This window comes from Ciconia boyciana, chromosome 4, assembly GCF_034638445.1.
Source record: "Ciconia boyciana chromosome 4, ASM3463844v1, whole genome shotgun sequence".
In the NCBI taxonomy this organism is placed as follows: Eukaryota; Metazoa; Chordata; class Aves; order Ciconiiformes; family Ciconiidae; genus Ciconia; species Ciconia boyciana.
Window position 1 is genome coordinate 42,427,553 of NC_132937.1, and position 17,075 is coordinate 42,444,627.

Below are 17,075 nucleotides of genomic sequence, written 5' to 3' on the forward strand. Positions count from 1 at the left end.
CTCTGGAGTATGAGAAATCTGGGTGCTCTGTCTCCCGTTGGGCACCCTCTGATTCCTCTGTTTCTTCCCTGGAAAAAGAAAAGTCTGGATGCTCCATCTCCAGCTGTGCACTTTCCGATTCCACCATTTCTTCCCTGGAGTATGAGAAATCTGGGTGCTCTGTCTCCCGTTGGGCACCCTCTGATTCCTCTATTTCTTCCCTGGAAAAAGAAAAGTCTGGATGCTGCATCTCCAGCTGTGCACTCTCTGATTCTTCTGTTTCTTCCCTGGAAAAAGAGAAGTCTGGATGCCTCATCTCCAGCTGTGTACTCTCCAATTCCACCATTTCTCCTCTGGAGTATGAGAAATCTGGGTGCTCTGTCTCCCGTTGGGCACCCTCTGATTCCTCTGTTTCTTCCCTGGAAAAAGAAAAGTCTGGATGCTCCATCTCCAGCTGTGCACTTTCCGATTCCACCATTTCTTCCCTGGAGTATGAGAAATCTGGGTGCTCTGTCTCCCGTTGGGCACCCTCTGATTCCTCTATTTCTTCCCTGGAAAAAGAAAAGTCTGGATGCTGCATCTCCAGCTGTGCACTCTCTGATTCTTCTGTTTCTTCCTTGGAAAAATAATCCGGATGCTCTGCCTCCAGTTGTGCACTCTCTGATTCCTCTGTTTCTTCCACGGAATATGAGAAATCTGGGTGCTCTGTCTCCAGCTGAGTACTCTCCAATTCCTCCGTTTCTTTTGTGGAAAAAAGCAATTCTGGATATTCTGTCTCCAGTTTTGCACTCTCTGATTCCTCTGTTTCTTCCCTGGAATATGGCAAATCTGGATGTTCTGTCCCTGGTTGTGCACTCTCTGATTCCTCTGTTTCTTCCATGGAATATAAGAAATATGGGTGCTCTGTCTCCAGCTGGGCACCCTCCAATTCCTCCGTTTCTTTTGTGGAAAAAAGCAATTCTGGATATTCTGTCTCCAGTTTTGCACTCTCTGATTCCTCTGTTTCTTCCCTAGAATATGAGAAATCTGGATGTTCTGTCTCCAGTTGTGCAGTTTCAGATTCCTCCTTTTCTTCCCTGGAAAAAGAAGAGTCTGGATGCTCCATCTCCAATTGTGCACCCTCTAATTCCTCTGTTTCTTCCTTGGAAAAAGAGAAGTCTGGATGCTCTGCCTCCACCTGTGTTCCCTCTGATTCCCCAATTTCTTTGCTGGAATATGAGGAATCTGGATGCTCCACCTCCATTTGTGCACTCTCTACTTGTCTGTTTTTTTCAATGGCAAAATCAGGGTGATCCAAATCTACACCTGAGGTTTTAGAAGCTGAGGGTTTCTGAGTCTCTTGTGTTTCTGTGTGAACGGGATACGAAATGCCAAAATATTTAGAATCTAACTTTTCAGGAGTAGGTAAATTTAGTTTAATTCCTTGCTCCTCAGATTCTGTTTGCTTCTTTAAGTGAATATTTTGGGTTTCTGGTGGTGGGGTCTTTTGACTCTCTCTTTTTTTAGCAGAATACAATAGACCTGAATGCTCAGTTTCTGACCGTGTAGTTGTTGAATGACACTCAGTTTCTTGCTTCTCTGTTTCATCTACACAATGGGGTAACAGCACACATTCAGACTCAGGCTGTGCAGTTTCTGATGACTGAGGAATAATATCCTCTTGTCTTTTTTCAGATACAGTGGAATATTTGGATTTAGCTGATGCAGCACTAGGTAAGTAAGACTGAACTGCTGACTTCTGTGCTTCCCTCTCAGGATGTTCTGACATGGATGCTGTAGGCAAAATAGGTTGGGTACTTTTTCTACCTAATTCATTAACAAAATTTGCTGAAACAGACTGTGGTGCAGAATTGGGCTGAATTTCCTGCTCCATTGGTTCATCCAGAAGATCTGATGCTGTCAGCAGGGATTGGTCAGGTTTCTTGTTTGCAGTTTCAGCTGAAGGAAGTGGCATTTGTTTCTGTGATTTAGCATCAGACTCTAATGAAACAGAGGTTGATTGCTCTGGTATTGACATTTTGGCAGCAGGTGAATGACTTTGCTGCTTCTTGGCTTCTTCAGGAGGGCAGGACTTCAGTGACTGTCCTGATACCTGATTTGGAATCTCCAAAAGAGATCGTCTATCTTGTCTTTCTTCACATTGAAGAGCTGTTTCTGCACCAAAACTTGAAAATCTGCTTGGTTTCTCTTTCATTTTAATGGGTTTAATATTTTCAGATGAAACATCATCTTTATTAGTAAGCTGTTTTTCAAGAGGCGTTGTTGGTGAAGAATAGCTTTGATTTGCATGTGCTGTGGGTTGCCGTCTTTGCTGTCTTCTTCTCTCTGATGGTGTTTCAAGATTTCTACTTCTTGCTCTCTGGAAAAGTTTTGCATGTGTTGCTTCTGAAAGTGAACTGAACTTCTGCAATCTTTCTTTTACTGATGTTTCAAGGAATTGCTCAGAATCTCCTGAAACTGAACTACTTGTCTGGATTGTGGTTTTCTCCAATGTTTCAGGGGTTGGTTCAGTCCCTCCAAAAATTGAGTTGAACAGATGGATTCTAGCTCGTACGGGTCCTCCAAGGATCGGCCCTACTTTTCTCAGTCTGTTTTCTCTAAATATTGATCTTATTGGAGCACGTTTTACTGGCTCTTCTGCGATGTTCTCTAGATCTTCTTTGTCATCCAACATTTCCTCATCTGTGTCTTGCACTTCCACCTGTTCAATGTTCAACACGGAGCCCTGCATATCTCCTAGAACCGTTCTTGGTTCTTGCCTCTGCATTCCAGAAGAGTCACGTTTCTTATTGCCCTGGCTTCCCTTCAGGTTTGTAGCCATCGGCATCCTATTTGAAGATTTACGCTTCCTTTTCCGAACAATCTTACCTTCATCCATAATAAAGATAACTTTTCCTGGAGGAGAACCTACTGGTGAACTTTCCATACTGTAAAGATCAGAAGTTGTACTAGTTTCTGAGGCCCAGGGAGTAGAAGATCTGCTCGAGCTGGTTTCCCAGGTTATCCCACTATCTTCACTTTGAACTGTTACCATAGAAAAGGAAGGGTTAGACATGATGTACTGCAGCTTGGGTTTCACATCTTCGCTTTGGATAAGATCTTTTAAACTAAAAAAAAAAAAAAAGAGAGCAAAAGAAAAAGAAGAGTTGTAAAATCACACAACAAATTAAATTGTTGCAAGCCTAAATTTTTGTATTAGAGCAAAAATACTTCTAAAAGTTGTAAAAATACTGCATGTGCATAAATTTTGAAACACAAGCATAAGCAAAGTCATATTTCATCTGACAAATGTATTTTAGATAAATTTTTGTAAAGCTGCATGTTGCAAGGTTAGTTCAATGAAGGGGAGGTGTTTACATGCTCTTGACAATGCAGGAACAACAGCCTTTGATCTGACCTTGTTTTGCCGGTGTGAGATTGAGCTGATTCTGGGGCTATTCTCCAGTGCCTGGTTATCTCACAGTATAATTTAAACCTTGCATTAAACACTTATAAGATACTGTCTGTCTTTTAATAGCACCCATACTTGCTTTGCCAAAGTGTAAATGGTTATACAATGCTCAAAGGAGTAGAGAATCTAGCTGCTAGTTTGTTACCGTCTTCTCATATGTTTCATCCTCTAAGCACTCAACATATTTAGCAAAGTAATTTAGAACACATTCAACACTAAAAATACACTGAGCTCTCCCCAAATGAAATAACAATGTTTTATAAAGCTAACTTTAAACCTTATGATATGCATACAGTACACTATCATATGCTGCAATTAAACCTCTCTCAGTTAAAAAACAAAGGCTGGAAAATTTTTTCTACAAAGCTTTAAGAAAAAAAACAGTCTGAGAAATAAGAGTGTAAAGAATAGCAAAAGCGATTAAATGCCATAATATTTTTTTTAAAAAGTATTTTTAGGGTTACAATAGTTATTTCTAAAAAAACATAGAAAAGGTAATCATAACGCTCAAGCCCAATATTTCCTGAGTAGACAGGAGTTCATTTAGGGAAATCATGTTAGTAGCTGATGGAGAGAAAGGCAGAGTATCTGCTGGCAAAGGCAGAGGCTTCAGTAGAGCAGAAGAAGTGGTGAAGTCTCTGTCACTCCCACGGAAGGATGCAAACCTACGGCCACACAAGGTCCTACTTCCACTGAACAGAGGGAAGGGTCACTTTCCAGGTGATTAGGATAAAGCACTTCTTCAGGAAGAGTGAAGAAATCTGGCTCCTGACCATGGGATCGGAGAATCAGAACCCTTCTGACCGATTGCCACAGGCTGCAACCCAGCACCGTGCGGGTGCCAGAGATGCCTGCAGGCTGCAGAGGTGGGGGGACACCCCTGAGGAGCGGTCAGCATTGCTCCAGAGGGTGCCGAGCACCTGGCAGGAGGCAGAGGGAGGAGAAGAGGAAATCCTGAGGAGAGCCATAATTGCTCCATCAAGCAAACTCTCTGATCTGTAAGGTTTTTGTAAAGGGCCCTCAGCAAAACTGCGCAGTACACATCAGAATCATAAAGGTACTCCTGATACTAGCAGTGCTGGCCTTACCTTTCCATGAATTTGCTCTCCAGAGCACAGCGCAAGAAGGGCTGCCCTGGGCTGGCCCATGCTGAGGTCCGTGCAGACTGATGCACAGACCATGTCATCCCTGGTGTCCTCGGTGCTAACTGAAGACTGAACTCACCCTGTGGGACAACAGCCTGAGCAGGAGGCAGTGGGACAACATGGTATCAAACTCCAGTGTGATGGCACTTAATGCCAGCTGCGGTGACTGGGCTGGCCTGGAGACTGTAACTAGCAGGACAGCTTGGACTAAAGACCACAATTCAGAGTGGGTCTGACAGTGCAATACTAAATAATCACATCTCAGCAAAAAACAAAACCCAAAACCAGCCCTCAAACAAATACAAAACCTCCGCACGTACAGCTGATTATCTCCCTTGGTATAGTACGCTCTAGCAAGGCTAGCTCCATAAGGTAAGATTTACAGGCTCGAGGAAAAGGCAAAGCAAATAAATCTATACCAACTTTGCTGATAGCTTTTCCTTTGTCAGTTTCATAGCCTGACATTAGGTTGACTTGAGCATGGTAAAATAAAATAAAATAAATCAATAACAGTAGTACTAAGGAAGCTTTCAGGTGTTATTCAAGTCCACAATAACAGATGCCTAATCTTTGTTTAGATTTTTCAAGTTCTAAATAACCCTTATATATTTTTTAGCCTATATTTCTGCACTACCTGGTGTTATTAAATAAAACCCCATGCAGAACAGAGCAGCACTCCCACTTCAGTTGATATTAGTGAATAAGAATGGGCTGCCCTGGCCCTGCCTATGCAAAAAGCTTGAATTATTCACATCATTGTCTCATTTCCAAGGTTGCGGTCACAGTCCATATTCCTCTACAGTGCAATGAGGTGGTGCTTTATATTTTTAAGACCAGAATGAAAGACACACAATTCAAGCATTTTCTCCCAATATACTTCCACATGCTGCCCTAGTTTTGTATACAATTTGCATGCTGCACAGTAGTAGCTGAAAGACCCCTGTCTAGTCAGAGGAAGCGTCTGCCATTGCAAAAAGAAGCTCACAGTGTTTCAGCTCCATAAACGCAGATGTGAATCCACTAACATCCAGGGAGGAAAGCCAGTGCTGCCTGTTTTCCATGTAGACTTTTCACACCCAATCCTGTCGGCACGCATGCTGCCAGTCTGTTATTTCCATGCTAGGACATTGGCTCAAAACTTTTATAATTCTTGAAGACGCTGACAACTGCTTTTGTGCTTCCTGTCATAATAGTTCAAAACCAGATCTTTCTTATCACCTCTTGTGCTTCACGCATTCCTGTCCTTTCTCACTACAACTTCCGTGCTGTGTCTGCTGAGATTTCAGGTTCCTAGTCCAGCCCAGCAGGCTGGGCACATGTTCCCTTATGTATCATACCAGGGAAAAGTTTTCACTTCCCCAGCTGCCGGAGAAGTCGTGTTCAGACACACTGAGTGAGGTCTGCCCATCTGTGCTACACCACCACTGTCGCAGAGAAGTATAGCCAGCCCATCAGCTTTCTAAAATCCTCCAGAACCTCCCTTTACCCACGTCATATCAGACCCTGTCACTCCTGGTATCATCAAAACTTGTTGCTGTTTGCTGCATAACACCTCGCAAGCTGAAAACAACCCAGATAAAATGACTGAGATGTCAAGCTGTGGCGATGGCCAGCACAGACAAGACCTCTCATCCCCTGAAGGCTCCTACTTGAATCCTGCAGGCACAGTGCAGAGGAAGTGGAAATGGGCACTGGCCAGCTCACCTTCCCAGTTGAAGGAAATATTTTATTTTTCTGTGTGTGTTTTTGTTCTGTGCATTCCTGTAGTTTCTGCCTTTACCGTGCCACCCCTTTCCCCTGAAGCAATCAGTATGCCCAGAGAGGTCTCTGCCTATTGCTCTGCATTTCCTAGGGCTAAAGCTCATCCATCTCCTTCTTCAGGGTAAGAGAATTAGGAGCTACAGAAAGTCACTATTTTAAAACCAGCCTTTCACCTGTTATCCTACCGCTAGCTTCCTTCAGTGTTAATGATGCCCGTTCTGGCAACACAGTGGTTCATGCATCTGTCCAAACTGAAACGTATAATTATCTAAAAGCAGTAAGACTGCTGCTTGCACTGCTACAAAGCTGGTTTTTATTAAGAGTAGCTGGGAGCCAGGAGCTGGGCCAGTCTCAGACATTTTGTTCCATCCTTGATGCTTGCAAATGCCTGGGAAGTGACACAACCCGCTGCGGTGCTGGTCTCTCTTCCAGACGTCAGGTCATGGCATGGCCCAGAGGCGTTGCCGGTCACAGCTTCACGGTGCTGCTTAAGAAACCGCAGCACCTCTGTGCCCCAGAGATGCCTTGCTCCTGCATTCTGGACTCTCCACTGTACAGGTCGTGGAGGGAGCACAGGTATCTACTGAACAAACACTTTGGTCTGGGTGGGAGACTTCCTTTACACAGTGATTTAATCCCTTTGTTGAGACCTAATGGGGAACTTCTCAAAGTCTGAGTGCTATTTTAGATCCAAACTGCAATCTAGACCTTTATCGAGGACTCAGTTAATATTATCTAAAAGGTTGAAGAGAAACAAAACATGGAGTGAAGTGTATTTCCCAGTTGCAGCTGCCAGCGGGGCCAGGATTCGGGGTGGGTTCGTTAGCTGCACCTCTCCCTGCTGCAGCACCCCCGCCTCGATGCTTCGCCCCGTGCCCTCTAGCCCGAGCCTCTGCCCCACTGCGCGGGGTGCTGGAAAGCCTCCGCTTCCCACCGCTCTCACCTTCCTCGCGTGTGTGCCTGCAGCCGGCAGCGCACAAACAGCCCTGACAGCCCCTTCCACCCCAGCCCCAGGCAGGCGCTGCCTCATCTAGGAAACTAGAATCACACACCCTTTCCCCTTGTCTGTCTGTCTTTGCTTTGGAGACAGCATGGCAAACTTTTCCTTGGGAAGACAAATCCCCAGCGCTCCCCTTCCCATCCTCCCATTTGCCATCATTCCACTCCTTCACTCTCCTGGATGCTGCAGCATCCCCCACATGGCAAGCCACCCGCTTCTCCACTTCGCTTCCCCTTTCATCCTTTTCACCGCTCATCCTAAGTTAGACTTGGCTCTGAAGCTTCCACACCTCTGATGTGCTTGTGGAAGGACTGCTTCATTTAAAAAAAAAAAAAAAAATAAATTCCAGAACTCCAGGACTTTCTCCCCATTTACTGCTCTTAGGTTATCACTAAATGAATAGATAACATCAGCCCATACCCATTCCAGGCAAACCAGCTACCTGGAAACACATATAAACTGGCTGCAGAGCCATTTTTGTGTAAGCCCTGCGCACAGACACATCCAGAGACCTTCCCACTGCAGAAGGAAATCAGCTGGGAACGGCCTGAGAGACAGAACGGTGACAGAGCAGCTCACCCATCACATAGTTGTTAGAGACTCGGATATTCCAGTGGGTACGTAAACCAGTTAACCAGTAAACTATCTTCCTATAGCTAGCCTTTAATCTCACTGTTACTGATACAAAAATCAAAACCTATTTACTTCATACTCATGTTTGCCTTAAAACACACAATACATGCTTTCAAAATATTTTCCACATTTAGATGCTTAATTCTACAAGGAGCTAGAAACAAAAGACATCTGCCACGATCTGTCTCTCTCAGATAGTAAAATGCCCAAAGGCAAGAAAATATTGCACGAAGCCTCTGAAAATCAGCAGGTTATTTATGCTGACAAGGACACGATGCCTTATCCGATCTTTACAATAGGTTCTGATGCCATGTGTTCATCTCATTATTTGCATTAAAACCTGTGTTAGGAAACCAAGTTATATCAGTTGTAAACTGACATGTAAACTGTAAACCAAGTTTACATCAAAAAGGGTAATGAAGATGTGCAACCCAAACTTTTCTGCTTCTTATGTGCATGCATCATAATTTTGGGGCAAGTCATAAGCTCTGCTGCAGCTTCTGGGATTTTACTCCCTGTGGCTGCTGCAGAGGAACTGGTGTGGAAGCGGAGCAGGCTGGTCAGGGCTCAGGGGTTAGCGTCCCACGGGAACACCAGGGCTCTTCTGCTTCTGTCACACAGGCACTGGCTGACCTTGGGCCAGACATCTTGCTGCGTATCTCTTATAAAATAGGAATGAGGATATTTAGCATGCTTGAAAGGTGGAAATAGGAGCCAGCGGGGAATTTCCTGCTGACTGCAACATTGCACAACCAGGTGCTGTTCAACTGCACGCTGAGGAAGAAGACAAAAGCAGCAGAGAGCTTGGGGTTGTTAAAAATAAATCAATGACGGCAGCGTCTAGGACAGGCTGTCTTCAGCCAAGTTTGCATATTGGTTACATCTCCTCTAAGCTACATTTTCAAAGCACACACAGAAAAAAGTCTCTTCTGCAACAGGGTCTTGCAAACCTCTTTGTCAACAAATAATTAGCTTACAGCCTGAGTAAGTAGGTCTCAGGGGCTCGGCCCGGCTGTTCTTGCTTAGCCAGCACCTCCCAGGAGCTCTGCCCAGGCACGCAGCACAGAAGGCCGTAAGCTCAACAACCACACTGACATTTGCAACAACAAAATTTAAGCAGTTAAAGAATCAGTTTTATTTAACTTTACTAAGGTATTGCGGAGCGCTTGGTGCAGTTACCGTATCTGCACCAAGCCCCAGATTGAACATCTCCTTTAGCCTAATTAAACTAATCAAATGGATTTAAATATACTCAGTTACCACTGAGCACAGCTGTTAAAAACCTCTCTGGTAGACTCTGACCTCTCTTATTAGTAATATGGTTAAGGCTAGAGATGAACTCTGCAATTCTTAATATAACCGAGAGCTAAAGGGAATGGTTTCTGTGAATTAATTAAGCGGTGGGATGCAATGCCTGAGTTTGTGTTGCGGAGGCTGCCAGCCAGAACCAAGACCCAGCTGCAGGGAGCTGCTAACAGGCAGCCGTGGAGAAGCCATCCTCCCAGCACGAGCAGTAAGTAACTGCAAGGCTACATAGATTTCCCTCCCTTTAAGGGAAAAATTAGCCATTCCCACTTATGTTTCACAATTTGAGTTTTATTATTAGCCATTTAATTGCAGATGGCATTAAAAGATACCCAGTCAGCTGTGTTTTAGCTGTCTGTAGTGAGTAGCTCCACTCCACCAACTTCAGATGGCTTTCTCGTAGGGTTGCACCCATGTGCAAGCAGCGTTTATCAGCACGTAACCCATCTCTCTGCCTGTACAGGACTGAAGAGTCAACATCCCCCTCCGGGGAAAAGCCGTGTTACACACCAGGGGTGTCCCCCGCTTCTTTGGAAAACCAGCTCTCTATTCCCCCTGCAAGGAGGTTTTCCTACTGTCCTGGGATATGTTTCCCTGTTTGACCTTCGTTCCCACAGCACTCGGGGTGGGTTAGGCTGCACAGAGCCTCCCCGCCTCTCTTCTGCCATCTTTTTCTCTCCCAGTGACCATCAGCAATGTTAGAAAGTGCTTTGAACTGTGATATACCCAGAGCGGTTTGTCAACACCGGATGGCTATACAGCACTGAGGATTTAGGAACTGTATGACCCGAACTGCTTAAAAAACGGTTTCTGGAAATACCTTAAAACTGCCAACATTAATATCTTTGGTTCTTCCTACAGTATTCACCCAAACCTGACAGGCTGTACTCAAGACAGGGAAGAAATCTTGCGGCCCGATATGTGCCGGGGGACTCTCAGGCCTCGTGGTCTCTTTTTGAAAACACCAGGGCTGGCACGGCTGGAGGAGTCCGACCGCATGGATCGGGTTGCAAACACCTCCGCATCCTGCGCAGGACCAGGGCCACGCGCTGGGTGCCGGGCCACTGTCTCGCTCATTATTTTCCTGATGGTAGGAGCACAATGTTAGGACACAAACTGGTTCTGTGCAAGAGTTATTACGAAAAAAAAAATTAAAACCAAATCAAAGTGATAAAATATTCCTCATTGCACCCCAAAAATCAGCCACACAAATCATGGTGGGCAGTGGCGACCACATACAAGTTTTTCCTTTTTTGGGGAAGAGAAGGCTGAAGAGGGAGGGACAAGCAGGAAGGGAGAAAGGGCCGTAAAAAGCAGCTAATTTCAATGCACCATTATAATCTTTGACCATTTTCTCCCTGACAAGCAAATCTGCAGAGCATTTAAGATCGATATGTGACAAAGAATCAGCCAGAGAGGGAGGAGGAGAGGGAGATACCACTTGAGCTGGCGTGCCAGAGGATCTTTAAATAGAAAAGCTTTCAGGGAACTCAGGGCAGGCGCTTACTGCACAAAACTTAGTTACAGCCGTATCCATCCAAAACACCCCCATTAGCAGCCCCCCCCCCCGCCTTTTATCTGTGGCAGTTGGGGAAGGGGAGGGGGAACGGCACTAAAACCAGCACCGGGCCCCAGCCCTGGCATCCCCCCAGCTTGTGCTTTGGGATGAAGCTGCCAGCTCCCCGCGAGGCTGCGAGTCCCCGGGGAGGCTGTACCTGTTAGTCAGCTCCTCTGCTTCCTCCGGGTCCGCAGCCTCCTCCTCCTCTTCTTCTTCCTCTTCTTCCTCCTCCTCCTCCTCCTCTTCCTCCTCCTCCTCTTCATCCTCTACAAAGGAGGAGGTCTCAGACGCCCTGTCGCACTCGGCGCCCCGGTACCCCTCCATGCCCTTCCCAGCTCAGGCCCTCGCCGGTGATTTTTACCCCCGACCCTGTCCTCCCCAGGGTTGCCTGAAGCAACTGTCATCCCCAGCAGCTCTCGCTTCTCCTGACTCAGGGCAGTCTTTAAATAGAAGGCAGCGAAGTTACAGCGCCGAGCCGCTGCTGGTCCTACCCCGGGTCCTAGCACCAACCGGGTGCCAGGACACGTGGCAACCCCGACGGCCACCGGCCCGGCTGCTCGGCCCCTTGGCCTGCCCGCCGCTGCCAGCGAGGTGTTTTTATAGCAGAGAGGGAGGAAGGGGCCGGGGCCCAGCAGACCTTCCCAAGCCACCTCTAGCGAATTCGGGGTGGACGGCGCAGATGAAGCGGAAGGAGAGTTTTCTCAGGGCCCCCAAAAAAGGCGCATTTAGCACGTTCAAAAGCGAGTTCCGCCCCTGAGCACTGCGGGGACCCAGGGCGTCTCAAACTTGAGCTAGAGAGGTTAAGTACAATTACTAGTGGATCAGCCTAGGACACGCGCCTTCAGTAATTAATACCGTACCGTGAGAGGAATCGGATGCACTGCGGTTTTTAACAACACACAGGGAGTATATTTGAACCCCCAAATTTGTTGATATGTTAAATCACAGGACATTTCAGATTTCCTCTCTGAGTGGACTTGAACCAATTTTAATTTAAAGCCAATAAAAACTACGTTACCACGTAGAGTTTAGTTAAGCCACATTTATTCTTTATGATTCTGCATTTCACACAAAATGCAGTGCTTTTCACAGACAACATGGAAATATTTCCAACCTGTACTAGCCAAAGTAATTACTTTTTTTTCGTTATTTTTTAGAAGAGGGGGAGAAGCACCGAAACTCTGATTCTAAATAAAGAAGTTATTTCAGATATAAAACATTGCATGCACAGTATAACTCTAATCTCATTTTTTCTCTTTTTTTTCTTTTTTTTTTTGTCCTTCAAATAAATAGCTGGTCATAAATCAATCAGCGAACTCTTCCTTGTGTTATAAGCACAGAAACACTCAAGCAGGTATTTCTGGGTACAAGCGCTCTCTGCAATACTAAATTAAAATTCTACTGACAGATTCACTTGAAGTAAAATATTTCCTAAACAGTGCATACAGATAAAACCTGTCTGCTCTCTTGACCTACCCACTGAGGTACACAATTCACAAGGTCAGAACATAATTTCTCGAAGAAGTGTACTTGAAACAGATACTAACTTAAACTCCAAATTTAATCATGAGCACAGAGAGAGTGTACACAGCACAATTAAATTTAAGGTAGAGGAGTTCACATTCTTTACCCATGGAAAACAAGAGCTTTACAATCTTCTAGAAATGCTTATATATGCAGCATACATATATTGCACAAGTTTTGATTCAGTCTTCGGCACAGCAAGAGGAAGGTGAGTACCCTTTCACCAGAACCGCTCCAATTTATTTCCAGACCTAGTGCTCTCCCTTCTGTACTTCTGACTACTTAATTTGACCTGTAAGTTGACCAAAATAGCATGTTCTTTCATGCTCTTCCTACAAGCACCATACTCTGTAAAATCAATGCGGGAAAAATTTATATCAAAACACACAAGGATTAGAGAAAACAAGACAAACATAACAAAAACAGACACTACAAAATACATGTGAGAGAATCCAGAGCAAGTAGAGTCCATTAAATCAAGAGTGACATTCTCTGATGGACTTAAATTTAACACCAAATACACTGTGAGTTGAGTCCAGTGACCCACGTTCAAGAAAAGCATTGGTTTCAAATAAGCATTTGGGACAGTATTCACAAACACTAACTTCAGGTTGTCTACAAATCATTTTACATCCTTTTATCATGGCTGCCCATTTCTCCCAGATAACCATGTCACCCTTCAATGCGAGTCTTAAAATTGGTTTACATTGAATTCTTCATAAGGGATTTCTTAAAAATAACCTCTCATACTATCAGAACACCTTAAGGAACAGAGAGTACACTTACACAACCACATTTTAGGAGAAGAGAGAGCAAGAGAGCTAGAAGAGAAACTTCAAGTTTCACAGTATACAGCCTATGCCAGTTCTGGCACTACTGTTACTGAATGGGAAGCTCTTGCTAATGTTTGGTCCTCCCATCCACCTCTGAGCCTGTTAATTAAAAGCATTGCTAGAAGACTAGAGTTCCTAAAATCCTAGATGAAACACTAGTATTTTCTGACATTATGTAAGGTCAGAAATGACAGGCAAACCCAGTGCCAAAATGAGTAATCAAAACTAATCCTAAAATAACAAACAGCTGAACTAAAGCTTTTTTATTTCAAGGCAGTAAGAAGCTTCAGAGAAGTTAGCATCTTGCACACACACTGAAACCTTGGTCAGGCATGAAAAACATCTTTTACCAAAGGTCTCAGAAAAATTTCCTGCTAGGGTGTACGCCAAGGGATAGGTGTCTGAAGGTTTTATTTTGAACTTGAGGAGAGGGGAAAACTTCATGCTAACACTAAGATTTGTGATAGCAATGAGTGGATTTCTTGCTCTGGATACCTGACCAGAGTAGATGAAAATCCAGGTCATTAAACCTCTGAAGAGCTTCAGACTGTATGATGTTGATGCTTGAATATGATGCTTGTAGGAAGAGCATCCATTTATTTTGTGGTATTTTATCTGAAGTTTTCTGATGAAAGTTGCAGCTCACCATTTAACAAGTATCATTATGTCCCCTCACTGTCATTCCAGTTGTCTGGCACTTCCACGGAAAGTGGTGCTGCTCTTGTTTGCCTTGACAGGAGAATTACATAATATGACACCTGGTGAAATTTGGTTTCCAAACCTCTCAGATATGTTTTGATATGTGAGAGCACTGCCACTTTCTGTGCTCTTGCCAGATTACCCACTAGTGTCTTCTGCTATAAGCTAAACGACCTTAAACCATCTTGCATCTTGCTTAGGTAACACAGAAGATTACTGGGGAGTTTTCTGTTGTTAGAAAGGATGTAACAAACAGGCTTGTCCCCAAACAGTTGGGGAAAATTATCATGTAGACTTTGTATTTCTGATTATAAATATAGGTTATCAGAAGTACATAAACTTCAGAAAAAAAAACACAAAAGGATTCTTTTGAAAAGACACAGGCCATTGTGGTTACAGACCTTGGCTTGTATTAAAATGATCACTGAGTTGGTGGGTCAATTTTTATGGAGTCGCACAGAGGTATGAAAATTTTTTTAACTGTCTATTTTAAAACAGCTAGGAAGAAGCAGTTTCAAACATAAAGCAGTAATTTAAGGTGTGAGATGTTCACACCTTACGTGATGCCATGCAAACTCATGAGACAGACATGCATAAAGTTTTGTGCCTCACATCCAGCTCAATTGAAATACATTTTTTCCAAGTTTGAACATGTATGTCCCTTCTTAGTTATCTTGCATTGGGAAAGTTTTATATTTTCTAGACAAAGAGATAGCCAGCACCTTTTTAAAAAAAGAGCAGCCCTCCCCTCTCCCCAAAATCCATCTAGGGCTTGTAGAGCATCTTTGAATCCGGACATCATCCTGTACTAAAAACTTGTGCTTCCATTTTACATAAAGCAGGTAAAAATGAATGTTTCACTGAGACCAACTCTACCATCTTATAAAGAGGAAGGGCAGTGAAGGGGAACATATGCATGGAGGGAGAACATTTTAGTAGATTGCTAGAGTCGGATTAAAACTGAAAGACTGTTTAAATTGCAGAAGGAAGCAGTTTTAAGGAGCAAGACAAAATCTTACATAGACTAGATCATGATGAAGTGTGTAGTAAGTAACCTCACAGCAGGCAAATAGTTTACAGTTTCTAGAACTTCAAAGTTGTAAAACTTGAAATAAATTAGAACTTAAAAGTTTGCACAAGAAGACATAATGCTTGTTATTTTACACAGTTATAAGGGTTTTCACAATCTCATTAGAGATGGCAATAGATGAAACTTACCTGTACACAGATGCAGCGCAGGATAGCCGTATAGAAGTTTATGATTTGCAACAGGGCCTTACCTTCACAGGTCATTTCCTTTTCTACGTAATTATAGGAAACATTTAAAATATGCAGTACAAAATAACAAACTGGAAAAATAAGCTAATCTTCCATATATAAACTTTATTCCGCTGGACACCATACAAAATACTAAACTTAAAAAAATGAAAATATGAATTTGACATTGTCATGGTTTAATGGTAAGTACAGTTTTAACAATGAATTGGTCTTCAATAACAAATATATGAGAGGCACAAATTGTGCTACAGCAGGCCTAAAAGAGGGTTCACAACTTTTTTTTTTGGAAAAGCTAATTTTCAAGATTACTTATTTAAATTCAATTTACAGTAGCTGACCAATTTACAAAAATTTATACAAGATCAAAACAGAAGCCCAGCTTACTGTAGCAGTGGTAGGGCTGTAGGGTGTTTGTTCTTTTTTTGTTTTTTTTTGTTTGTTTGGTTTGGTTTGGGGGTTTTTGTTGGGATTTTTGTTGTTTTTTTGTTTTTGGTTGGTTGGTTTTGTTTGGTTTTTTGTTTTTTGTTTTTTCAAAGCAGACATCACCATTACTTCAAATATGTAAAAGGAAGCACTAAAAAGTACCTTGCCTACTCTGTGTGAATATGAAGCATTTATGCGTGTTGATTTGTCCTTTTTTACTTCAACTTCTTTGTAGTAGAACTGCTGCTTGAAAATTCCAGCTTAGATCACAGTTCTTCATATCCAGAACACTACCAACCATAATCTAGCTTAATTTTCATAAATTGTTGCTTGTTGTTCCATGTAAAAGGGAAATAAAACTGGAAAGTGCCAAGTTGAAAAAAAGTGCTTACTGCAATTAAGCAGATGTAAAGCACGGGCTGTCTGTTCATCAAGAAGTGGGTACTGTGGACAATGCCTTAAGGACATAGTCAGACTTGCACACTGTTTAGCTCTGAATGTCTTTATTTCATGGTTCAATGTGTCTAAATTAATGATTACAGAGTTTATGGAAATAAGTCAGTATATTCCCGTACTTTCCTTAAAAATGGATTTACTCTTGTGGTTTGCTGTTTGATTTTCTTCTAGAAGTCAACAATGCAAGCATTTTCAGAAAACATCTTTGAATGAACAGCTGTATTAACAAACGTGGATAATAAAATATGCAATCTTTCTTATAAACATTTCCTTAACAAAAGTTTACAGAGAAAAACATGTCATAAAAAAACATGTGGTAACGGCCTCTTGATTTTGATACTGTTCTTTATTTCAGCAGGATCCAGTAAGAAGAAAGTGAAAGAAGTTGATTATCTTTTCTGTATGGTTGTTCTTAAAGGTAATATACGGTTCAGATCTTTCTTGTCTCGTAATACCTGCCAAGACTGAGGGAAAAAGTACCAGGTTTTAAAAGGCTAAATATCTTTGCCATTAATATTTAAATACCATTGTAAGCAGTAAGCCTCACAGATCCACAAAAATACAGTTGATATTTTTCCCCTTGTTGAAAAGAGGTGTTTTGGTTTTTTTTAAGGGAAGAAAAAATCCAAAAGGTACACAAAATGCAATGAACTACTGAGGACGGTTCAGCCTTTCAAGAAGAGAGTGGATTTGTGGAGTCTGAGACGTTAATATTATTTAAGCATTACATTGATATTCTGACTGCAAAACTAATTGTCTCAAATTCACACATGTCAAAGTTCCTGATACAAGATGTTAAACTCTGACATCTCTAGAACTTAATTGTGTCTAGAACTTTAAAATAGGCTATTTCAATTTTCTTCTGAACTCTAGTGTGAATTCCAGGACACATCTGTCACATCTGTCAGGCCATGAACCTGCAAATAACTCTAGTGACCCTCCTGCCTTTACACAGAGTCAATTTAAACCACAATGTGTACTAAAAACCACAGGAAGAATAATCTCTCAAGGGCAATGAGACAAACAGATT

The 17,075-nt window shown here is 42.9% G+C and overlaps 2 protein-coding genes across 8 annotated transcripts in view; both read right to left on the reverse strand.

Moving 5' to 3' along the window:
- Window positions 1-11,156, reverse strand: part of CMYA5 (cardiomyopathy associated 5) — a 48,567-nt gene extending 37,411 nt beyond the window's left edge. The window contains exons 1-3 of the mRNA XM_072860154.1: window positions 10,990-11,156; window positions 555-3,086; window positions 46-290 (exon numbers count right to left, since the gene is read on the reverse strand). Of these exons, the coding sequence (XP_072716255.1) occupies window positions 46-290; window positions 555-3,086; window positions 10,990-11,156 (2,944 nt within the window). The remainder of the gene's footprint in view (window positions 1-45; window positions 291-554; window positions 3,087-10,989) is intronic.
- A 4,459-nt stretch (window positions 11,157-15,615) lies between these two features.
- The window catches only part of TENT2 (terminal nucleotidyltransferase 2), a 46,025-nt gene continuing 44,565 nt past the window's right edge, over window positions 15,616-17,075 (reverse strand). For all 7 annotated transcript variants that reach the window (XM_072859052.1, XM_072859049.1, XM_072859045.1 and 4 more), the window contains one exon: window positions 15,616-16,509. In XM_072859052.1, the coding sequence (XP_072715153.1) occupies window positions 16,435-16,509 (75 nt within the window). In that variant the 3' untranslated portion in view covers window positions 15,616-16,434. The remainder of the gene's footprint in view (window positions 16,510-17,075) is intronic.